We start from the raw sequence: 21,890 nt of genomic DNA on the forward strand, positions 1-21,890 counted from the left end.
AATATTTAGTAACCCAAAGGGTTTCTCTTCTCCAAGTTACCTGTTTGTTGAGTCCCAGCCGGAGCATTTGGGTTTGGTGCTGGAACAAGCTCACTTGTGGTGGTTAGCGTGGGGCCCGAACTCTCTGGCAGTTGGAACAAAGTGCTTGAACAAGGACCGGATGAAGCCTGTCGGCCTCTGAACTCTAAGAAAACAAGACCCTTCCACTGAGAAGCGATACAAGAGCTTTATCTTTGCAAATTTAAATTGAGAGTTTAAAACATGAACTAATTTGAATCAGTTGTTATGATATTTGGAAAGCGGGCACTAACAGTTTGTCAAACATGCCATCTTTTTATTAGTCAATTGCTTTCTACAGCTGCTCTTTAGTAATCACCTAGCTTTAAAGACTCCTTTGTTTATCTATCTATCTCAGGTTTTTCTCAGACGCCAATCTCTGTGTTATCTAAGCTCTGCAGATGAGAACCAGAGCTCCAACAAGACAGCTTCATTATCTCACCTGCCCCTTTCCAGCAGATTACAGATCCTTTGGTAAGAGCTCCTTGTGCATTCCTGACCAGATAATACTTTAAGTGTTTCTGTTTCTTGGGCTGAGTGGTCAGTTTAAGATTGATGTGATTGGAAAATTCAGTAAAGTAGCAGAACCCCTTCTTGCCACAGCCAACACAATTGCCAGAGAAACCTGATAAAATAAACAATACAAAAGATCTGGTAAGATAGGTGACAGTAACATGTGGACACATCACTTCCCATGGGATGGTGAGCATTTGTTGTAAATAATTCATCTGATACAGGGGTGGCCAACCTGTGGCTCCGGAGCCACATGCAGCTCTTCAGAAGTTAATATGTGGCTCCTTGTGACTCTGAGGCTGGAGCTACAGGCACCAACTTTCCAACATGCTGAGGGTGCTCCCTGCTCAACCCCTGGCTCTGCCACAGGCCCTACCCCCACTCCACCCCTTCCCGTCCCCTCCCCTGAGCCTGCCATGCCCTCGCTCTTCCCCCCCTTCCCCACCTCAGAGCCTCCTGCACCCCACAAAACAGCTGATGGGAAGGGAGCGGGAGGCGCTGATCGGTGGGGTTGCCGATGGGTGGGGGGTGCTGGGAGCAGCAGGGGAGCTGATGCGGGGCTGCTGACATATTACTGTGGCTCTTTGGCAATGTACATTGGTAAATTCTGGCTCCTTCTCAGGCTCAGGTTGGCCACCCCGATCTGATACAAACATTTTCTTACTAAAAAAATTATGTCAAACCCTCCAAATTGCACTTGGCCATCAAGTTTCCTAAATTAAGCTTCACAGTTAGTTAATACATACCTTGTTTTCATTGCCTATGGTTATATTTTTCATTTCAGACCACTTTCAAAAAATTTCAGATACCTTTATACCCAGGTCATAGGAATGAAAACAGGCATTCTAAGCTTGGTCTACACTACACAGCTTTTAGCGACATGGCTGTGTTGCTAAAAGTCAGGCAGTGTAAATGCTGTTTGACGGCATTTTTGCTGATAAAATGCTTCCACCCCCTATGAGCGGGGTTCGCATTGTCAACAGGAGAGCGCTCCTGCCGACAACAAGTCGTTTACAGTGCCACTTGCTGTGGCAAAACTTTTGTCTTTTGGGGGGAGGGGCTTTTTAAAGCACCTATGAATGACAAAAGTTGTGTCGTTCAATTGGCAATGTAGACAAAGCCTTAGACTATTAAGGCCCTGACTAGAAAGCACTTAAGCATGTGTTTAAATCTATCCCTATGCAAGACAACACTGAGCAAGTGCTTAACTTTAAACGTGTATTAAGCACATTTCTAAAGTGCTTTCCTTATTAGGATTGCTCTCCTGAGTCAGGGACTTCGGGAGGAAATACAGCAAATCCCTCGGGGTTGCTGACTTAAGTCAGCCTTCCCAAATTCGAGGGCTAGTCTGCGTGAGCAATCTGCAATATCACAAAATTTGTTTTAAAAACTATTATTCATCTGAATGATATTAAGGTGCTTGGGGCTGCACGGAGCATGAAGGAGACATGCTCCCTCCTTGTGCCAAAGAGCTCACGGCTTGATGGGATAGCTACTCCACTCATGGAACTCCCAGGGACTTTGTGCCATTCACTTAAATGGGAATTCCTCACATTGAGAGACCGTAGGATTGAGCCCCAAGGAGTAGGTGTTGTGCTCTATTTGTTATTTAAATATATAAAAGCACTCCTTAAGGGGCAGACTGACACTGATAGGTTAATCTGTACTGTGGTCTGGGACAGCCATATTTTTCTTGCTATTTTGTAATGTATTTATATAGGAATCATCATAATGGATCAGACCAGCGCTCCACATAGGCTAGTCCCCTGTGCAAGAAATGGGCAGTTATGGAATAATCAGTTCCTATAGACATTTCTTTCTACTCCCTCATCAATTAATATATGGCTTACACCCTGAAGAATAGAAGTTTTCCTTTCCTTTAATCCTATCTAATGCACATGTGGATGTGTCATCATCCACATAAAGGTCTAATCCATTTTTGAATTCTAGGATCTTTACCAGGAAAATCATGGGAAAACTCTCATATGAAGATTGAGAAGAAACTCTCATATGAAGCCTGAAAAGATTGTGATTGTTTACCTTAGAAAGGAGACAAACAGAAAAGGATGTGATAAATGGACAAAGAATCGAGAAGGTAGATCATGACCTTCTGTTTCCTGTCTAATATTACAAGGAAAAGGGGACATTCAGTGAAATTGAAAGATGGCAAATTAAAAACCAGTACAAGGAAATTCTTTTTCATTAAATGGGTGATTAAACTGTGGAACTCATTAATACAGGATGCCGCTGAGGCTAAGAACTTAGCAAGATTCAGAAAAGGGGGCTGGACATTTATATAGATAACAAGAATATTCAGAATTATCATAGTTAACACTAACACATTTTGGAAAGGATATTAAACCTCATACTTCAAGGCTTAAGCCAAACCCTACCTATCAGGGTTAGGAAGACACCTAATGTAGAGAGCAGATTATTCCACATCTGTCTAATATGAGGTTGCGTGTATCTTCCTCTCAAACATCTGGTACTGGCCACTGTTGGAGACAGGATGGTGAACTACATGGAGCCCAGGTCTGATTTAGTATTGAAATGTTCATGGTCCAATATATTGCAGCAATGAATTCCACAGATTCATTACTCATATGTTAAAACTACTTTCTTTTATCAGTTTTAAATTTCTTACTCTTCATTTTCACTGAATGTCCTTGTTTTCTGGGTTATCAGAAAGTAAATAAGAATGGTTTTACTTTCCACCATTTGTTATTTTGAATCCTCCTATCATTTCCATCTTATTCACCTCTCCTGTAAATTAAAGAGTCACAATCTTGCTAAATTCTCTCTATACTGAAGTTTTTTGATACCTATAATGATTTTCTTGGCCCACGTCTGAACTCCTTCGGTTTCTGCTTTATTTATGTTGAGGTAGGTGCCCACATATGAACCCATTATTCCAGATGAGGATGTACTATCAATTTATATAGCAGCATTATAATATTTTCTGGTATTATTTTCTACCCCAGTCTTTATAGATCTCCACTTTTTTTGGCCACTGCTGCCCATTGAGAAGGGGCCTTCAGAGCTGTCCACAAGTCAGCCCATATCTTTCTTACTCACCCATCCTGTCTGTTAAGAGGTTCAGGGAGGAGTTTAAGACACAACCCCTCCTGCAGCCCCTTGTGGAGTGGCACAGCACTGCACCAAATCTCCTTACAAGGCTACAATTTTGCCTGATCCTGAACCCACTGAAGTCAATAGCAAAACTTTCCTTGGCTTCAATGGATGCAAGACAAGGCTCCCTGTTCAGTAGGTGATAATAGGGAAGGTTATGTTAATATTTTAAGTCACATATTTCATACAAACTAATTTTTCAAATTAACTGCCAACATTTTTGTTTTACTGAGATAAGGAAAACTAAAAGCAAGCCACTGAAATATAATGCTCTATAAACACTTGTTCAGAAGGAGACTACAAGGAAAAGTATTGTTTGCTCTGCTTACAAATCTGATTATCCTTCTCATTAGCTTCGTAATGGCTCAGCAGAATGCATTAAAGGCCAGAATTCATCCTTTGTTGGTCTGGTATCTAAGAGTACTAGGTCTTTTTGCTGGGGATATGTTAGAGTGTATTGAAATATGACTGTTACATCTCAGGTTCTGGTATATAGTTTAGTAAAGGTCACTATGACTTATAACACTAGGACAAATTAGCACTCTGCATAAGCCTCCATGTTAAACCAGGTATCACAAAACCATCTGTCTAACATCACACAAATATCAACAGTAACAGAAGAAAACCTTCAGTTACCTCAGTAATTAAAGGCAACAGTAAAAGGAACCAAAAATAAAACCTAGTGATTAAAGTTTTACAGGTTTCAGAGGTGCAGCTGTGTTACTCTGTATTTGTAAAAAGAAAAGGAGTACTTGTGGCACCTTAGAGTTTGTTAGTCTCTGAGGTGCCACAAGTACTCCTTTTCTTAAAGCTGTACAGTGTTACATGTGTTCTAACCAGATTCAGAGTTCATGAAAGGGGCATAAACTGGAGAATGAAATCCCTGTTCATCCACAGAACACAGAAAGCGTGGCCAGCAGCAGTGAACTTCTTCCTACACTGACACCTACCCAGATGGTTTTTTTAAGCCTGACCATAGAAGGGACCATTTCCTATGGCAAGACAGTGTTGTCTGTGCCTGTTCTAGCCTTTATCTATTTGCTGAGACCGACTACCAGGTTGCCAAAACTGGTGATAGAAACAGCTGTCCAGGAAGAAGCAGGTCATGGAGCACGAAATCTTTTCACGTGCACCACAGAGCCACTTGGATCAGTTACCATGATACAGTGCCTGCTCTGTGGTACACTTGAAAAGATTTCATGCTCCATGACCAGCTTCCTACTAAGCTTCCTAAGTGACTCACTTACATCAGTGACCACAACTTGGACCAGACTCAAACTAGCAGAGACTGCACTGAAAGGTTCCATAGCCCTTAAAGGCCCCCTGAGCAATATCATTTAGCCATGTGAGATTAATTAGGAAACCTAATCTTCACTTATGGCTCATCTACACTTAAATGCTACAGCGGTGCAGCTGCAGCTGTGCAGTTGCACCGCTGTAGTGCTTCAGTGTAGAGACTACCTATGCCTGCAGGAGCGATTCTCCCATCAAGATAAGTGACACACCTTCCCAAGAGGCAGTAGCTAGGTTGACGGAAGAATTCCTTTGTCAACCTAGCGCTGTCTACATCACACACTGGTGGAGTTGCTGTCTACACTAACCATTACAACTTTCCCCCCTCTAGTTAAATACGAGTTTAAAAACAGTAACTCCTTGGAACCCAGATAGTCTGCCATCCATGCAGGTTTCTGTGTTAGTCTGCCCACTAAAGGCCTATATTCCATCACCAACACTTCATTCATAGTTGGATCTAGATTATCAGTGACTGCAGGGTTCATGTCCTCTATTTGTTGTACACAGACCGTCTGCTGAAGACAGCATGTGCTAAGGTCCCAAGAATATCTCAGCAATTCCTCCTACACAACTGGCTTCCCATTATGAGCCATAAGAACCTGCTGGGGGTACTTCCAAATCCTGTTCTGCATCCTTCTGGAATAATTGTTCGGTATCCTTAGTGTTTTCCTTCCCCTTTCTTTCAATGAATGTGCACCAGTTTTTGATGCAAAGTGACAAGGTCTTGCTTTTTTGTACCAGTAAGGATAAGCTGTTTAGTTTCTTAATCACTATGTAACATCCCCTCCAAAAAGGAGTACTTTGGAGATTTTTTCCAGACTGTTTTTTCCAGTTGCAGAGCTACACCTTCTCTCCTTTCTGAGTGGGCACATAATTTTCCTTTTTCCTGGCATCTTGTGTTTGACATGCTTGCTTCCAACTCATCTGTTCCTCCACCTTCTGGAATGTTGTCCTTGAGTCACTGATATAAGACTCTGCCACATCACCCAGTAGTAGTAGCAGGGGGTCTTGCCAGTTCTTGCAGCCTGAACATCAAGTCATAGGGAAGCATGAGTGTGCAGAATAACCTCATAGAAGAGTAATGGATAGGTGACTGCATGCTTGTATTCTATGCAAAGATAACAAAAGGTGATTTAGTATCCCAGTCTCATTGGTCTTTGCTGACAAACTGCCAGTGGTGCACTTTCTCCACACTCCCATTACTAGCAGGGTGGGCAACACCAGTCCTGACCTTGGTTATCTGGAGTTGTCAAAAAACCTCCTGTAACAGCCATGATTCAAATTCCTTCTCCTGATCACTTTAGATGCAGTTTGGTGGGCCAAACTGCAACACTACATGTTTCATCAATTCATCAGTAACAGTCTCAGTCCTTTTATCCTTCAGCGGTCATGCCACAGCATACTTTGAGAAGGTGTCAGACACTATCAGCAAATACCAATTTCCAGCTGGTGTTTCTGACAGAGGGCCTTTCCAATTCAGTCTGTATGAACACCTAGGGCCTGGTGGGTTGGTGTGCTCCTAAAGGAATTCTGCCTCTTCTTGCCGGCGCTTTCCTTTCCTGACAGATAAACCGGGAAAGTAACTAGTCCTTAACATCTGCAGCCACACCCAGCCAAAATATCTGCCAGATACACAGCTCAGTGTTTTTTCATATCCCAGATGATCTAGTTTGGTTCTCTGTAAGCTTGCTAGAAAAACAATCCTGTTACCATCACACACTAACTAGTTGGTAGCTGGATCAATGGATAATCGTTCCTGAACTGCGAAGATTTCCCCAGTCTAGGTCTCCTTCAGTAAATAAAATGGTTACTTACCTATAGTAACTTTTATTCTTTGAGATTCATTGTGCACATATACATTCAACTGCATATGTGTTCCTCTGCAGGAGTAATGTGCGCCCAAGACACTTGAGCCAGAGACTTTTGCCAGCGGTACCACTAGGCGGCACATGCACCCCAGCTCTCCTGGTGTGCTGAGCCAGGGCCATAAAAGGTCATGTCTGTCACCTCCCTCTCCACTCCTTCTTGCTACTTGTGAAATGATTGTCCGAAGCAGCAGAGAAGATGGGGCAGTCACTGAATGCATATGTGCACAACAGATCTCAAAAAACAAGTTACTCTAGGTAAGAAGCCCATTTTTCTTCTTGAAGTGATTGTGAACATATACATTCTATTGCAGGTGATGCCGTAGCTGCTCCCTTACTGATGCAGGGACTTTGGATGATCTGAACAGAGACTGCAATTCCTACTTGCCCAAGCTACCATCGTCCCAAGAGGCCAGAGTGATGGCATAATGTCAACAAAAGATATGTACAGATGACCATCGTTTTTGATGGTAGACATAAATGTTTCTTAGGTCCAATGAATCACACAGGGCTCCAGCACATTTATGTGTAGAGACACCTCCTAGGGTGACTACAGATCTTGCGCACAAAGTCAATCAAGGTGGGACCCCCAGCCTTTGGTAGACACATCTGTAACCAGAGTCAAAGCTGGCTCAGGAGACAGAAAAAGCAACTCTTTGCACACATTGTGAGGGTCCAGCCACAGTCCAGGGTTTCAAGCACTCATGCAGCCTCATAAATGAGCATGTCCAGAGGATGCCTAGTCAGAAGATCAACCAAATGAAGGCAGGCCCATAGACAATGAAGGTGAAGTCTGGCATGCAGAGTTACATATGCATACAAGGCCATGTGGCCCAGCACTTGTAGACAGGAATGCACTGCTGTAACTGTGTTGGATTTTAGGCCTTCAGACAAAGTGGACTGAAATCTGACCACCAGAAGACAGTCCATCACAGTTACGGCATTGAGGTCTGCTCCTATGAATGTTATACACTCTATCAGCTGCAACTTTGATTTGTCTAAACTTAGTTTCAGGCTCAGATGAGAGAACAGCTGTCTGATAACGAGGATGCTGCTGTTGACTTGGATGCTTGAGCTCCACCTACTCGCCAAATGTGTAGGTAAGAGAAAATCTGGACACCTAAGTGGCACAAGTGGGCCACTACTACCACCTTGCATTTTATGAAGACCTTTGAGGCCAGTGACAGACCAAAGGAGAGCACCATGTACTGGTAGTGGATGTCTCTTGCTATAAAGCAAAGGTACTTTCTGCAGCCGGGATGTATTGCCATGTGGAAGTATCTGTCCTGAAAACGGAGGGCAGCATACCAATCTCTTGTTGTCTGCAGTGGCTGATGATTAATAGTCATCAGTTTAACCCCTGCAGTACAAATCTTCTTCCCTTTCAAGACTGGCTGTTCACCATAGATCAGACTTATTCCAGCTCTTAAGTCCCTACCCAGAGCATTGTGGTTTTCCAGTTGCTGCTATTAGTTGTAATAGTCACAGGGATTTATTGGAACGTTGCAAGTAACAACTCCAGCACACATAGCCAGACTTCCTCCTAAACCCCTCAGATCACATAACACCACATACTAACATACAAGACAACAACTTAATGCTAAGGTAATATAACACCACCTAATGTTGTCGACACTAATCATTTCAGTATGCATGAGAGAGCTGACGAGTGTCTCAGATGCATCTAATATTGACCACTCGCTTTGAAAGGGACTCGGAGGCTGCACATTTTAGAACTTCTTTTATTTGAAAAGCCTTTTAAAAATCAAAACTGTCTCCTTTCACTACCATTCACCAGCTTCTCTGCACTCTCCTGAAATCTCCCTGCTTCAAGTTCCCTCCAACACAGCTATCCATATCATGTCCCCCTATTGTTACTCTACTTTCCTTGACAGTCAGCTTTGTCCATTTATTTTTCATTAGCATATTTCAGCTATAACTTGAGAACTACAACACAGCATGACTTTATGTCAACTATTAAGAGCACCTAAGAAATCCTTTATCAGTCAGATATGGATTAGAAGAGGGTTGTAGTGGAGCTGAGAACATTCAACTAACTGGGAGCCCTTATCTGACTGATAAGAGATCCTGAGAGGATCTCATTTTGTTTTCAAGAGTTGATATTTCGCTCAGATCATGGTGAAATAAAGATGCCATCCAGCACTTCTATCATCATCATATGGCTAATTCACAGGTTTAAAAAGCATCATTCTGACCTTATTCATAACCCAATATATGGCAACAGGGATTCTGCAGGATGAGAACTCAGACATTTCACTATTTCCTTCCTCTTCACATGCCACATTTACATGCCAGTGTCTGGAAGCAGCAATTTATAGGAAAGACAGATAGTTTCATAAATAAACTAAATCAAATAGGCTTCCATACATTATAGAAAGAACAAAGGTCAGGGGATTCAGGGCAGCTGTCCTAATTTATCTATGTCATAAGGTTGATTTCACAAGAGAACAAGAGATCAATTCATAGAGTATAGGGGATAAAAGCCTTTCACGTCCAGGTCAGCAGTTCAAATCCACCTACATCAATAGTGACTGAAGGTTGTTACCATCTGAAAAATCTTCAGCAGTCTATATGAAATGGATTTGGATGAATCTGTCCACAACCTAGCAGACAAGTACACTCAGCTGTCAGTTAGTTAAAGTAGAGAGGCAAAGGACTGACAGAGCATGAAGACTGACCTGCCTTCTTACTGTACAATTACTGACTCTCTGGGTCAGGACTGAGGCTCATCAGTAGGACAGTTTGGAAAAGTTTGTTTGCACCGACCTGATTAGGCTGCCCCTGCTCAGTGGTTAAATAGAGCAGTGGTTCCCAAACCTTTTAATAAGGTGACCCACCAACTGCATTGTGTCTTTTTGTCTGCGACCCACCATTCCATGTATGCACACTCTACCCCAGCACCACGATCCTAATCCCAGCCCAATCTGAAGGGGCTTTCAGTTCAATTTCATCTGAAGTCTGAAGCAAGGTTTGTTTTTATAAGACCAGGCAAGAGTGCTCGGTCCTGCTTGGTATTATAATGAGCTTGGTATACACCCTGTGCATTTCATCCAATGAAGTAATAACAATACAATACTTCACACTGGAACCTTTCATCCACAACCAGACTTAAAATTATTCTGTCCCCAGCCAGTGACTAAACGACTTCTTACTCCTAGCAATGGAAGAGGGGATGATCTGTGCAGCTGTTTTCCGTCTCTGGGAGGAAGATGGTAGGAGACACTAAATGCATAGTTTGTCCTCACAGTCTCACTTCAAGGCATGAAAAGTGGGGGAAATAAACAAAAAACCTTTTTTGCTGGGGGGGGGAATGTATTAGCTGCATTTGTTGGGGAAACAATGACCCCAATCACAACACTGCCTTCTCCATTAGTTTCTAGCAGATCTCCAGGAACAAGGAAAAGGCTTCTTAACGGCAAAATACTGAGTTCCTTGCAGGGCTGTGAGGCAAGGAATCTAATTCTGATTAATAAAGATAAGCTGGTGCAATGACTAAGAGCTTCTCAGGGTACGAATTAATGCTCCTTTGCTATTACACACAAATGGTTGTGCTTGAAGCAGACACCCACACATTTCCAAGAAGGGGGCCTTTCCAGTGGAAAATTAGATGTAATTCATTCTCAAATACAAATGGCACATGAATCGCACGAACAGCTATCCTTGAGAGTAATACAACCTTTTACCATAATCAATAAACCAACCCTATACATGCCCCAGAGGCATGTCAACAGCCTGTCATGGAGACAAGACTAGGAATCAACAGATAACGTCAGGAAACTATGAGATGCTCCTCGGGTATATTTTCCTTCTGAGCCTACAAATGCCCCACAGGCATATCCACAAACTGATATGGAGCCAGCTCAAGAATAGCCTGGAAACCACTAAGACATTTCTTGGGTGTGTTTTCCTTACAAATAAATTACTTTTGGATAATCTACAATAGGGAACAATACCCTCCCCCTTGACACAAACACCACTGACTTAAGAAAGAAAATGGGGTGTCTCATGGGTTACAAACATTGCACCTGATCCTGTGGGTGCTCAGCACCTCTTAGAAAGTGCCCTCAGTTCCAATAGACTCTCAGTAAGTACTCTGCGTTTTGGAAAATCGAGCCTGTTACCTCTATAGTTACTAAAGATTTTGGGGCATCATTTTCCATTTTGTTTATAAATACACATACCCACAGTTTTGCAAAGGAAAATGGTCTCAAACCCAGACTTTCGGGAATAATTAAACTGTTCCCTTCTTTCAGAGCCATCAAATAAAAAGAGGGGGTGGATCACTTGATGATTACCTGGTCTGTTCACTCCCTCTAAAGCACCTGGCTTTGCCCACTGTCAGAAGATAGGATACTGGACTAGATGGACCATTGGTCTGACCCAGTATGGCTGTTCTTATGTTCCTATGTTCTTATGTTCCTTTCAATAAAGTCCTTTGCAGATGTCAGCTTGAATTTAGTGCAAGACAAGGTGGTAAACATCTTAGTCCAGCATACAATGAATTGAAAACAAGCTCAGTTGTCACAGACAATACCTTTGATTTGTCAATAAAACGGTTTGGCTTGTGACACTGTGTGCCGGATTCTAATTTCACTTACCCTGGTATAATTCCATTGACTGTAACAGAGTTAATCCTGGTTTACACCAGCATACATAGGTATGTTTACACAGCAGCTGGGAGCAAGCCTAGATATACTCTTGCTAGCAGAACTCGAGCTAGCATGCTAAAAATAGCAGTGTGGACATTGCAGCTTGGGCTGGAGCTTGGGCTCTCAAGTCCACCTAACCCCCTATGTTTGAGAGCCCATGCTGCAGCCCAAGACACGTGCTAGCTCGAGTCCTGATAGACAAGACTGTCTACCCAGGCTAAGAGGCTCATTCCCAGTGGCAATGAAGACATAGCTAGTGAGAACAGAACTAAGCAATCTTTATTTTCCTAAATATGGTTAGTGTACTGTTGTTCCACCACTGTGCTACCCTGCTGACAATAAACTGCACCCTATTCTTTATCAGATTATAGGATTCAGGAGTGTTCCTTTGCTTGCAAATTCTGTGGTCTGAATCAGGATCTTAAATATGTAGCTCCTTTTTGGTTGAAGTTTATTCCAGACTTTCCAGGGGTATTCTACAGCAATTAATTATGTTTCACAAAAGCAAAGTGTTTGCTTCATTGGTTTTCATGTGTGATAAAATTATCAAAAATAAGCATATAAATAGCTTACAGGCAACTAATATAGCATCGAATGTGCAAACTGAGAACACAAGTAGCACAAAAAATGTTGAGTAAATATCAGATGCTCCTTATTGTCCTTTTCTGTTCTTGTTTAGCATGCAATTAACAAATATACTACTTCCTCTGTGCTTACAGCCTAGGGAATTTAAGTTGTTGATAGTGGTAGCAGTGAATGAATTGAGTGGTACAACATTCCTGTCTGTATCTTTAAAATGACAACACTTGGCTGATTTACAACCCCCTTAATTCCTTTACAATCACTGTTCAATTGTATTGTGGCCAATCCGAGTCAGTAAGATCCCAGGCCGAAAGACATTACTGTACATGGAGTTACATTATGTACCTTCACACTATGCTGTTATCCCAACCGCCTTTCAGTCTTATTCAAATTGAGATAGCAACCGAGATCACATCCGAACCTTTGGGGTTGGTAAAAGTGAACTTGCGAGGATTATTTCTTGATCAACAAAAAGGTTCACAGACCCAGCAACAACTTTCTTTCTTTCATTCTTTTAATAATTAAAGCTCAGTGTTGCACAGAAGAAGCACAGCACCATTTGAGATAAAATGCTACATGTCAAACTTGAAAATGCATGACCACCAAAACCCATAATTTTCTTGTAGTTTTAAAATCACTGCACCTAATTACACAAACAACTTCCATTTTTATCATGTTCATAATTAGTTCATTCATCCATATGATTTCAGATGTTGGAGGCTTTTAAATACTACTGTCAATGGTAATACTGGGCCTGAACCAAAGGAAAGACTCTCATTGACTTCAGTGGGCTTTGAATCAGGCCCATAACTTATCAGAAGGGCTGTGACCCCTACCAGCCGGATACCAGAACCTAATTACAGTTCAGGGGCCAAACACCTCAACTGATGAATAACAAAATTCCTGTGTTTTCCCCACTATCATGTCATGAAATATTTTCTGCCTTAAGGACAGACACACAATATTGTCTGCTAATGTGTCAAATCAAAACTTTGACTTGTAACTCTTATTTTTATGTATACATACATACGTGCTGCAGTAGCATCCAAAGTCCTCAACTGGGAACAGAAGAGCCCTGTTGTGCTAGGGACTGTCCAAATACATTTGAAGACTTGAGCCCTGCCCAAAAGGGATCAGAATCTAAAGAAGAGTTATGAATTTCTGTGGCTCAAACGACCAACAGCAATTACACTGCAGAATCTTACGATTCACTCCAGGTAGCTGCCACAATGGTTCACTAAGAATAACTGCATCTGAGAAGGGGAGTGGTACATATCAGTGTTTAGAAAGGTAGCAGACAGACAGCAGTGCAGAAATAGCTCATTTATTGAAGGTTTCAGAGTAGCAGCCGTGTTAGTCTGTATTCGCAAAAAGAAAAGGAGTACTTGTGGCACCTTAGAGACTAACAAATTTATTAGAGCATAAGCTTTCGTGAGCTACAGCTCACTTCATCGGATGCATCCGATGAAGTGAGCTGTAGCTCACGAAAGCTTATGCTCTAATAAATTTGTTAGTCTCTAAGGTGCCACAAGTACTCCTTTTCTTTTTATTGAAGGTGTAGTTCAGGCAACTGTAATTCAAACTGGCCTGACAATGACTTTAACCTTCAGCTGAAGGCATAGCATTCTCTCAGGATAAAAGGAAATGCAGCATTTGTACTGGAGTAGCTCACACTGTACTCTTTCCAGTGCAAACACAGCCAGCTCTAAAAGGTTATCTTGCTGTGAGCAATCAGGGAGGACTATTGTCTACAAGTGATGGAAATAAGATCTACCACATTCACTTTGCAACAAGAGTAAATATGACTGTAGTCCAAAACAGCATCTACTTAGTGTGAGCAAGGACACTTACCTAACAGGGCATTATGCCCATTGTCATCTGGCAAGAATCTTTTATCTACGGCACACACTAAAAGGTGATCAGGCAGATTTGGTGATTTAGCACCAACAAGTAAAAACCCCGAAGGCACCTCGATTTGATCATTGGAAATGGACACCAGCCTCAAGTCTTTACCAGCCTGGCAGAAACCTAGAAAAAACAAATGCAACATATTTCTGAGGTCAAAGGTCATTTTGCTTAATTCTTCACAATTTCCTTATTGAACAAACTGCAACTTTTCTTTTTATTTAAAAAAAAAATGTAAACCACATCAAGTTTCACTTCAGTGTCAATATTTTTCCGGCTACTGGGCGAGCTATAAACAAAAGCTAGAAATATAATGAATAAATAAAAATTTGGAAATGTAAAAATAAAGTTTTCTGCAGCAACAGAAACACATGTTGCACAACATATATATTTTATGGAACTGTATATATTTAACAACATAAAAAAGATTATATTAAGCTGTATGTTTAACAAGAGACATTAGCACTTGGCGTCTGGGCAGTTTTACAGTTTTTATACAGTCTTTTCCCTCTTGTTTGTGTGGGTCTTTCTCCCAGCCACAGGAGAGGGCAGAAGAATTTTGTTTTAAATGGGAAAATATGGTGATAAAACCACAAAAGTTGGCAGAGCACTCAGAAGCAGGTGTAATATCTGAAACTACTTTAAACTCGAGTTTTTTTAAAACTGGTTAGATTTCAAGTTGCTGGCTAGTCCTCTCCTTTATCCTGACATAGAAGTGCTCCTTTGAAAGATTCAGCAAAGACACACAAAAGCGTATGATCAAGCAAGTTTCTAGTTTTGTCTAAGAGGTAACAAACTGTGATAGCCCCACAATTTCTATATACCTAATTTTGATGAGCCACTTGAAGGTGCTTTGTATGATGTTCGGACTCATCCGACACTCTTTATTGGGACCCCAGTTCCCACTGATACCAATGGGAGCTTTGCCTGAATAGGCCACTGGATCAGTTGCCAAACTTTGAGTCTTGTGAATTTCTTACCATCAGTAGTGCAGCAGCCTTCAGGAGGAGGCTTCATCTGATAAGAGAGAGGAGGGCTACTTGATTCTGAACTTTCTTCTTCCTCTTCCTCTTCTTCCTCTTCATTATCCACTCTGCTGCCTGCTACAAAAGTATCACAGGACAAATTACATTTAGAGAATAGATAACTGTGGCAATAGCTGATCCTGGGAATGAGCAGTGTCCCAGTTACAGCAAGCACCACAGAAAAGTAGGATTCCCTTGTCTTTGCAAGGATCTGCAGTGTTGCCAAGTCTCACAATGTTTGGTGTTTTTCTTAAAACTGCAGGTCCTGGAATCCTGTGATTATGTGAAAAGAAAAGGAGTACTTGTGGCACCTTAGAGACTAACAAATTTATTAGAGCATAAGCTTTCGTGAGCTACAGCTCACTTCATCGGATGAAGTGAGCTGTAGCTCACGAAAGCTTATGCTCTAATAAATTTGTTAGTCTCTAAGGTGCCACAAGTACTCCTTTTCTTTTTGCGAATACAGACTAACACGGCTGCTACTCTGAAACCTGTGATTATGTGAGAATTTCAACTTTCATTTAAAAAAAAAAGTTTGGCAGTTGTGATTGTGGAGAAAAGCTTTAAAATGTGACCTGAGTGCACTTAAATCTCAGAAAACGGAAGGCAAATAAAAACAAACCCCCAGATTTTTATTTTTAAAATCTTATGATTTTGAAGTCAGTCTCATGATTTTGGGCGGCCTGACTCATGACATTTGAACCCTGGAGGTTGTCAATAATAGAACTCCGTCCTCATAAAAGCTCCCTTGACCTTTGTTTTTAATATTTACACCAAAAGAAATCCATACATCTAATTGCTTTGAGATGCTCTCACAAAGCAACAGATCAAATGCAGATTATTAATAGTTAAGTGCTGACTTTATACTTGATGCTGTACAAGAAACAGAACAAAAAATAGTTCCGTGCCCCAAAGATCTTAAATAGATGAACAATACAAAACCCACTGGGATGAGAAAAGAATGTCTGTTCCAAAGGTCAAAGTCAATGGGAGTCATTCCATTGATTTCAGTGGACTTTTGGATAAGGCCCTGGAAATCCCATGGGAGAGGTCAGCCACAGAGCGGTTTTCTCCATGACCCTCCTTCCCCACTTTGTCCCCTCCTTAAATAATGGCTCCAGGGTTGGCATTTGTGAGTTTTGCAGAATAAGTGAGTTTTAAGGAGGGCTCTGAAAGAGGAGAGGTTAGATTTTGCAAGCTTGACCCTGAAAGGTGTCAAGCACTCTGGCCTCAAGACAGCAAAGTATTTAAGTATATGCTTACCTTTACTCACATAAATAGCAAGATTGATCCCCTGGTGAACAGGAATAAAGGCAGAGTGGTACGCACAGGGAATAACATGGGAGAAGGCACAAAGACAAGAGGTAAAGAGGGGACAAAGGGAGAAGTGAAGCAGCCTTTGTCACTGGAATGCAGAGACAGGAGTAACAAAATGAGGGAGCAGAGATTTAGGCAGGGGAGAACTGTGCAGGCTTTCAGATTAAGAATGAAAGGAATCCAAAAGCAAATGGGCAGCTATACAACGTGAGTGACAGCTCCATTTTGCACTAACAGGCATAGTTCAGGAGTTTGGTCTTTATTTTCAAGCATATTGCAAATCATTGTTATGAGTCAAAATCCGATTTTAAATGAGTGTAAAAAAACTGCTTCCCACATTAAGCCCCATGTTTATGTGGATGAGCTCTTAGGGTATGTCTACACTACAAAGAAAAACCCACAGCACTGTGTCTCAGAGCCCGGCTCAATTGACTTGGGCTTCTGGGGCTTGGGCTGCAGGGCTAAAAATAGCAGTGTAGGCATTTGGGCTCAGGTTGGAGTCCTGGCTCTGAGACCTGGTAAGTGGGAAGGGTCTCAGAGTCAGGACTCCAACCTGAGACCAAATGCCTACACTGCTATTTTTAGCCCCGCAGCCCAAACCCCAGAAGCCAGAGTCAGTTCATCTGAGCTCTGAGATTGGGTGCCTTGGATCTTTTGTTGCAGTGTAGACATCACCCACACAGAGCGCAGGAGACTTTAATGGTCTACCCTCACACACAGTTGTCAGCATTATAAAAAGCTGTACATTTTGAGTATCTGCAGTCTACACAATATAATTCCATTTTTTTACAAAATAGTCTACAGAAGGTAAAAGTTGCACAATGAAGCACTTGTAAGTTAGGAAATGACAATGCTACAAATAGACATAACATTAGCTCTATACCCCTTGTGTGTTACAGGGCCGGATCTTTGGCTGATGTAAACTAGCATAGCTCCATTAAGTCAACAGAGCTATACTGATGGACACCAGCTGAATTACATGATCAGATAATATTTCACAACTAGTGCAATGTATCAGACTGCTATTGCTACCACCTTTATAGAATTCTTTCTACAGCCTCATTGCATTTTTCAATTTTTTCTGCTTACATTATTTTCAGTCATTGTGATCCAGTGCATCTTTATTGATTGAAATGTTACATGGTAGATTCTTCTCTTACTAAGTATTCTTTTAAAAAAATAATTTAAGCCCCAATCCTGCAAACACTTAAACGTGTGTGTAATTTTACTCATGAGTAATGTAATGTACGTGTGCAAGTCATTGGGATCAAGGCTTAAATCAATGGCCATACCACTTATTTTCAGCCAGCAACATAGACTTCCTTAGGTGCCGGTTAACTGCAAAGATAATTTAACTGCAAACCTAGAGCCAGACTGTGATACCCTTATTAATGTTGAATAGCACCTTACTCCACAAACTGTCCCACTGACATTGAGTGGGGCACTAGTCAATGTGAGCAAGGGCATCATACTCCTGACCCCCCTTGGATGGTCTGTATATGCCAATTAATTTTACTATTACTATTTTATTGCGCTTAAGTCCCAGTCCTACTCCCATTGAGATCAACTGCCATTGATGTCGATGTGCAGGATTCAGAAGCTAACTTGTCATATGATCAGTGGTGCAAGTGGAATCCATTTTTTACCAGTTCGCGGCCCTCCCCCCCAGGGGGGAGCACGTGACCTCCTCATGTGACTCCTCCCAGCCTGGGGCCCCCATGCTCTACCTCCCCAGCCCTTCCACATAGGGTCTCCTCCATCTGTACAGCAGCCCCACCGGAGGACAGTGGCCGGGAGCGGTACAGCTGCGCCGGGGGAGCTGCCGGCATGGGGCCACCTAGTGGCCCCACATTCTGCTCCTCCTCTTTCCGGTAACCCATAGCAGCTATAAATATCTTGCTGGTACAGCGTACCGGACCAGACCACTCTACTTGCACTGCTGCATATGATGTACAAGACGTGTTTCCTGTACACTTTTAAAATGAATTACTTTAATGGGCTCTGCCTGTGTGGGCATACACAGAGTAGCATATAGCACTAAAAGATGCTACACATATGTATCTACAGCTGCAGAAAAAATGTATGAAATAGCATATTATTTGAGAAACAGTATGTAAGTATAGAATTACAGACTGTGAATCTGATTCTCCTCTCCCGTGCACCACATGCAGTCATTTCCACCCCTGCAAAGTGGGCATGAAATGCTACCACATCAGAATGGAGAATCAGGCCCTGTATCCACACTAAGGGGCAGAGTAAAGATTGCTCTTGCAGCCTTAACAGTATCAGTTTTTTGACTACTGAGTGCTCAGCTGTACACTTTACCTTAACATTCAATCAGCATATAGCCAGATGCTCCCCTGCTGCAAATCAGTGCAGGTCAATGGAATTATGCCAGTTTTTATCAGCCTATAGTTCTTTATTGAGTTTTAGTTGTTTTTAAAGAAGAAAGGATTAAAAATACATTTTGCAATGTGAGATCACTTGACTAGATACTGCTGGAAATCCTTAACCCACACACCTTATAGGGGCTGTCTGCTGGGGCCCTTCTCCTGCACACCTTAAGTAGGCTGCAGGCACAAGACCCTCTCTTGTGCATCTTAGGAACTAAGTTGATTTTGCCTTATGAGACACACAGTACCCTAGACATCTCCAGTAAAAGGCAGCAAAAGATCTGATGCCAGTTGAGCCACCTCAAGGTGAGGCCACATGTCCCATATCCACAGACAGAAAGCATTAATGAGAAAGGAAGAGTTCACATTATAAGATCGTCCCCACCAATCTCAAAATGGAAAAAAATATACAGGGCTAGATCATTAGCTGGTGTAAAATGGCACAACTCCACTGCCTTCAATGAGCCCATACAGATTTACACTGCAGAGAATCTGGCCCCCAATCTTTTAAGATGCAACAGAGAAGAATGCCCATACTGTAACAGACACAGACTAGCTACAGCTCAAAAATGCCCCCAATAGTCAGGGCAGAGCCTACAAGAAATCTAAACTAGCACCAGCCAAACACCCTCCGTATCTACTATAGCCATCAAGCCATCCTAGGAAGTGCCTGTATGTCACTTTACTACACATTTGGAGGAGGGTTCTCCAAGCTCCAAAAGCCACAAAAAGAAGAAAACTTTAAAAGCTAGTCATTAGAAAGGCAAGATTAAAGGTGAGAGGTCACATCAGACTCTCCAGGCATTTTGACAACCCAGCAAGCTGACAGCAGGATCATTTGAAGAGAATCAGTATTTAAAGAATATTTTCAGGCCATTTCAAAAGCTGAATGAGCCAATACAGGAGAAGAGAGAGAATGCATCACTACATGGGCAAAGATAAAAAAGATTGACAAACAGTGTTGATGGACCCATGGAGCTTTTATTTTATTTAATATATAGTCCTCAAAATGATTATGGACATGATGATTAAGGAAGGCAAACGGATCTATATAAAACAGTAACAGCAACAAACTAAAACAACAGTTGTCTAGAGAATGTCTAAACAAAGTTTTAGGATACAGAAAAAATGTTTTAAAAGCAACTGTTTTTCTGAATAACATAGTATTGTAATAGTAGCAAGGGTTATCCCCTGTTCTATCTTGTGTTATCAAAATGATCTGCAAAAACTGAAATTAAAAAGGTTGTAATTTAAACATAGTGATATTTGAAAAGATAGTTTAAAAATCTACAGGTTGAAAAGAGACCTTAATTTTAGCTGGTTTACTTTGTGCATATTTGGCACAGATTTTTAAGTTCAGAAGGGACCATTATGATCATTCAGTTGATTTCCCACATAAAACAGGCTATAATCTCTTTCACATTTATAGGATTTTAGGTGTAAATTGTAATATATAATCATAAATTGTAATAACACTAGTCCTAGTTTTACTGTGTAGGCACTTTTCCCTATTATTTGTGAAGGTCTTTCACACAGCAACAGGGGAGAGAAAAACATTTTAAATAGGAAAATTATATGAACCACAAAAATTGGTTTGTGGGAATTAGGGGTTGGAGTAGAACCTGAAATTACTTTCAACTCATTTATTTTTAAATTAACTATATTTCAAGTTCACAGTGTCGCTTATAAATTAACAATTTTAAAATAAGAACAACAACAGCAGGAACAAAAAACCTGACTGATGTCAAAGTGGTTGATTTGCTGCCAAGTGGTATGGTGAACAGGGCAAATAACACCAAAAAAAATGCAAACTGTGAGCTGCAAGATAACTTCAGAAAAACACTCTTCAAATATGGCAAGAAGCAATAGCAACTTGTGAGGCCATTAGTGCCAAACAGGATACCAGGGCCATTCTGTTTAGAGACAATTCTGCATCTGTATTTTTGTCATTTTATGCCTACCCGACTTAGCTGGCAGTGTAGAGAATGTTGAGTCAGAACTCTTGGGTTCTATTCCTTGTTCTGCCACTCACTGTATTACCTTGGGTGAATCACTTAATGCATGGTTCCCTCCATGCTTGTATAATGCTGACAGACCCGGTCGTCAGCAGGCAGGATCGAACCTGGGACCTCTGAAGCTTAGTGTATGAGCCTCTACTGCAGTGGTCCCCAACCTTTTCTCTCATGACCCCCCTTACCAGTAATAGAATGTGTCTGTGTCCCTCCCCCGCCCAGGCCGGGAGCAGAGCCACAGCCGGAGCCAGGAGCCGAGGTGTGGCTGGAGTGGGTCCTGGGGCCAAGAGCGGGTGCCGATGGCTGAGCCATGTCTGGAAGCAGGTACGCAGTTGGGCCGGGAACTGAAGCAGGGCCACAGCTGCAGCGAGAGGCTGAGGCCAGGCTGGAGCAGAGCTGGGGGCAGAATGAGGCTGGATGGTGCTCCCTTCCCACCTCCCTAGTGGGGGCTGGCCCAGGCACTGCCACATCCCCCCCCCAGACATTCCTCCATGCCCCCCTAGGGGCCGTGCCCCATAGTTTGGGAAACAATGCTCTACCACATGAGATAAAAGTCACATGGCACGAAGCCAAGGCTGTAGCAGACTCATTAGTCTTTAGATGGTCTAGGTGCCACAAGAGGGGGACAGAGCCCCACACCAAGTAGGCATGGGTTACACTTTGAAAACACTGGCTTGGGGGGCGGGAAACACTAGGACCACAAATAAAATGCACCACAACAGACCTCTGTGTCAAGGAGTCAGGGAATTGGGAGGATACAGATAGTAGGGGGGCCAAGAGCTTGTGTCGTGGCGAAGTGCCTCCACAAGGATGGCCCATTGTTTCAAGGTCATTGCCCTCCACCCCTCAGATCTTAGGGCTTCATGGTTCCTAGAGGAGGAAACTCCTGTTTGTTCTGGAGGTGGGGCTGGAGCAGGATGTAAGATTTGAGATTGCAACGTCAACCATTTTATGCAACAACCCAGAAAAAGCTCTGTATGGATTGCCTAATAGAGTTTCCATCCTCTGATATTTTCATGAAAGGGAATGCTCTAGGCAAAGATTTGTGAGGTTTAATTAATTGAGGCCTGATTCTGTTGACATTGACCAGAAAAAAAAAAACCGATCAGGCTAGGAAGGTCCTTTAAGA

The 21,890-nt window shown here is 42.1% G+C and overlaps 1 protein-coding gene across 2 annotated transcripts in view; it reads right to left on the reverse strand.

The window, feature by feature from the left end:
* Positions 1-21,890, reverse strand: part of GREB1 (growth regulating estrogen receptor binding 1) — a 158,082-nt gene that overhangs the window by 56,046 nt on the left and 80,146 nt on the right. For both annotated transcript variants that reach the window (XM_038397262.2, XM_038397261.2), the window contains exons 3-6: positions 14,995-15,117; positions 13,961-14,137; positions 500-682; positions 41-184 (exon numbers count right to left, since the gene is read on the reverse strand). In XM_038397262.2, coding sequence (XP_038253190.1) covers positions 41-184; positions 500-682; positions 13,961-14,137; positions 14,995-15,117 — 627 coding nt within the window. The remainder of the gene's footprint in view (positions 1-40; positions 185-499; positions 683-13,960; positions 14,138-14,994; positions 15,118-21,890) is intronic.

This window comes from Dermochelys coriacea, chromosome 3, assembly GCF_009764565.3.
Source record: "Dermochelys coriacea isolate rDerCor1 chromosome 3, rDerCor1.pri.v4, whole genome shotgun sequence".
Taxonomy (NCBI): domain Eukaryota; kingdom Metazoa; phylum Chordata; order Testudines; family Dermochelyidae; genus Dermochelys; species Dermochelys coriacea.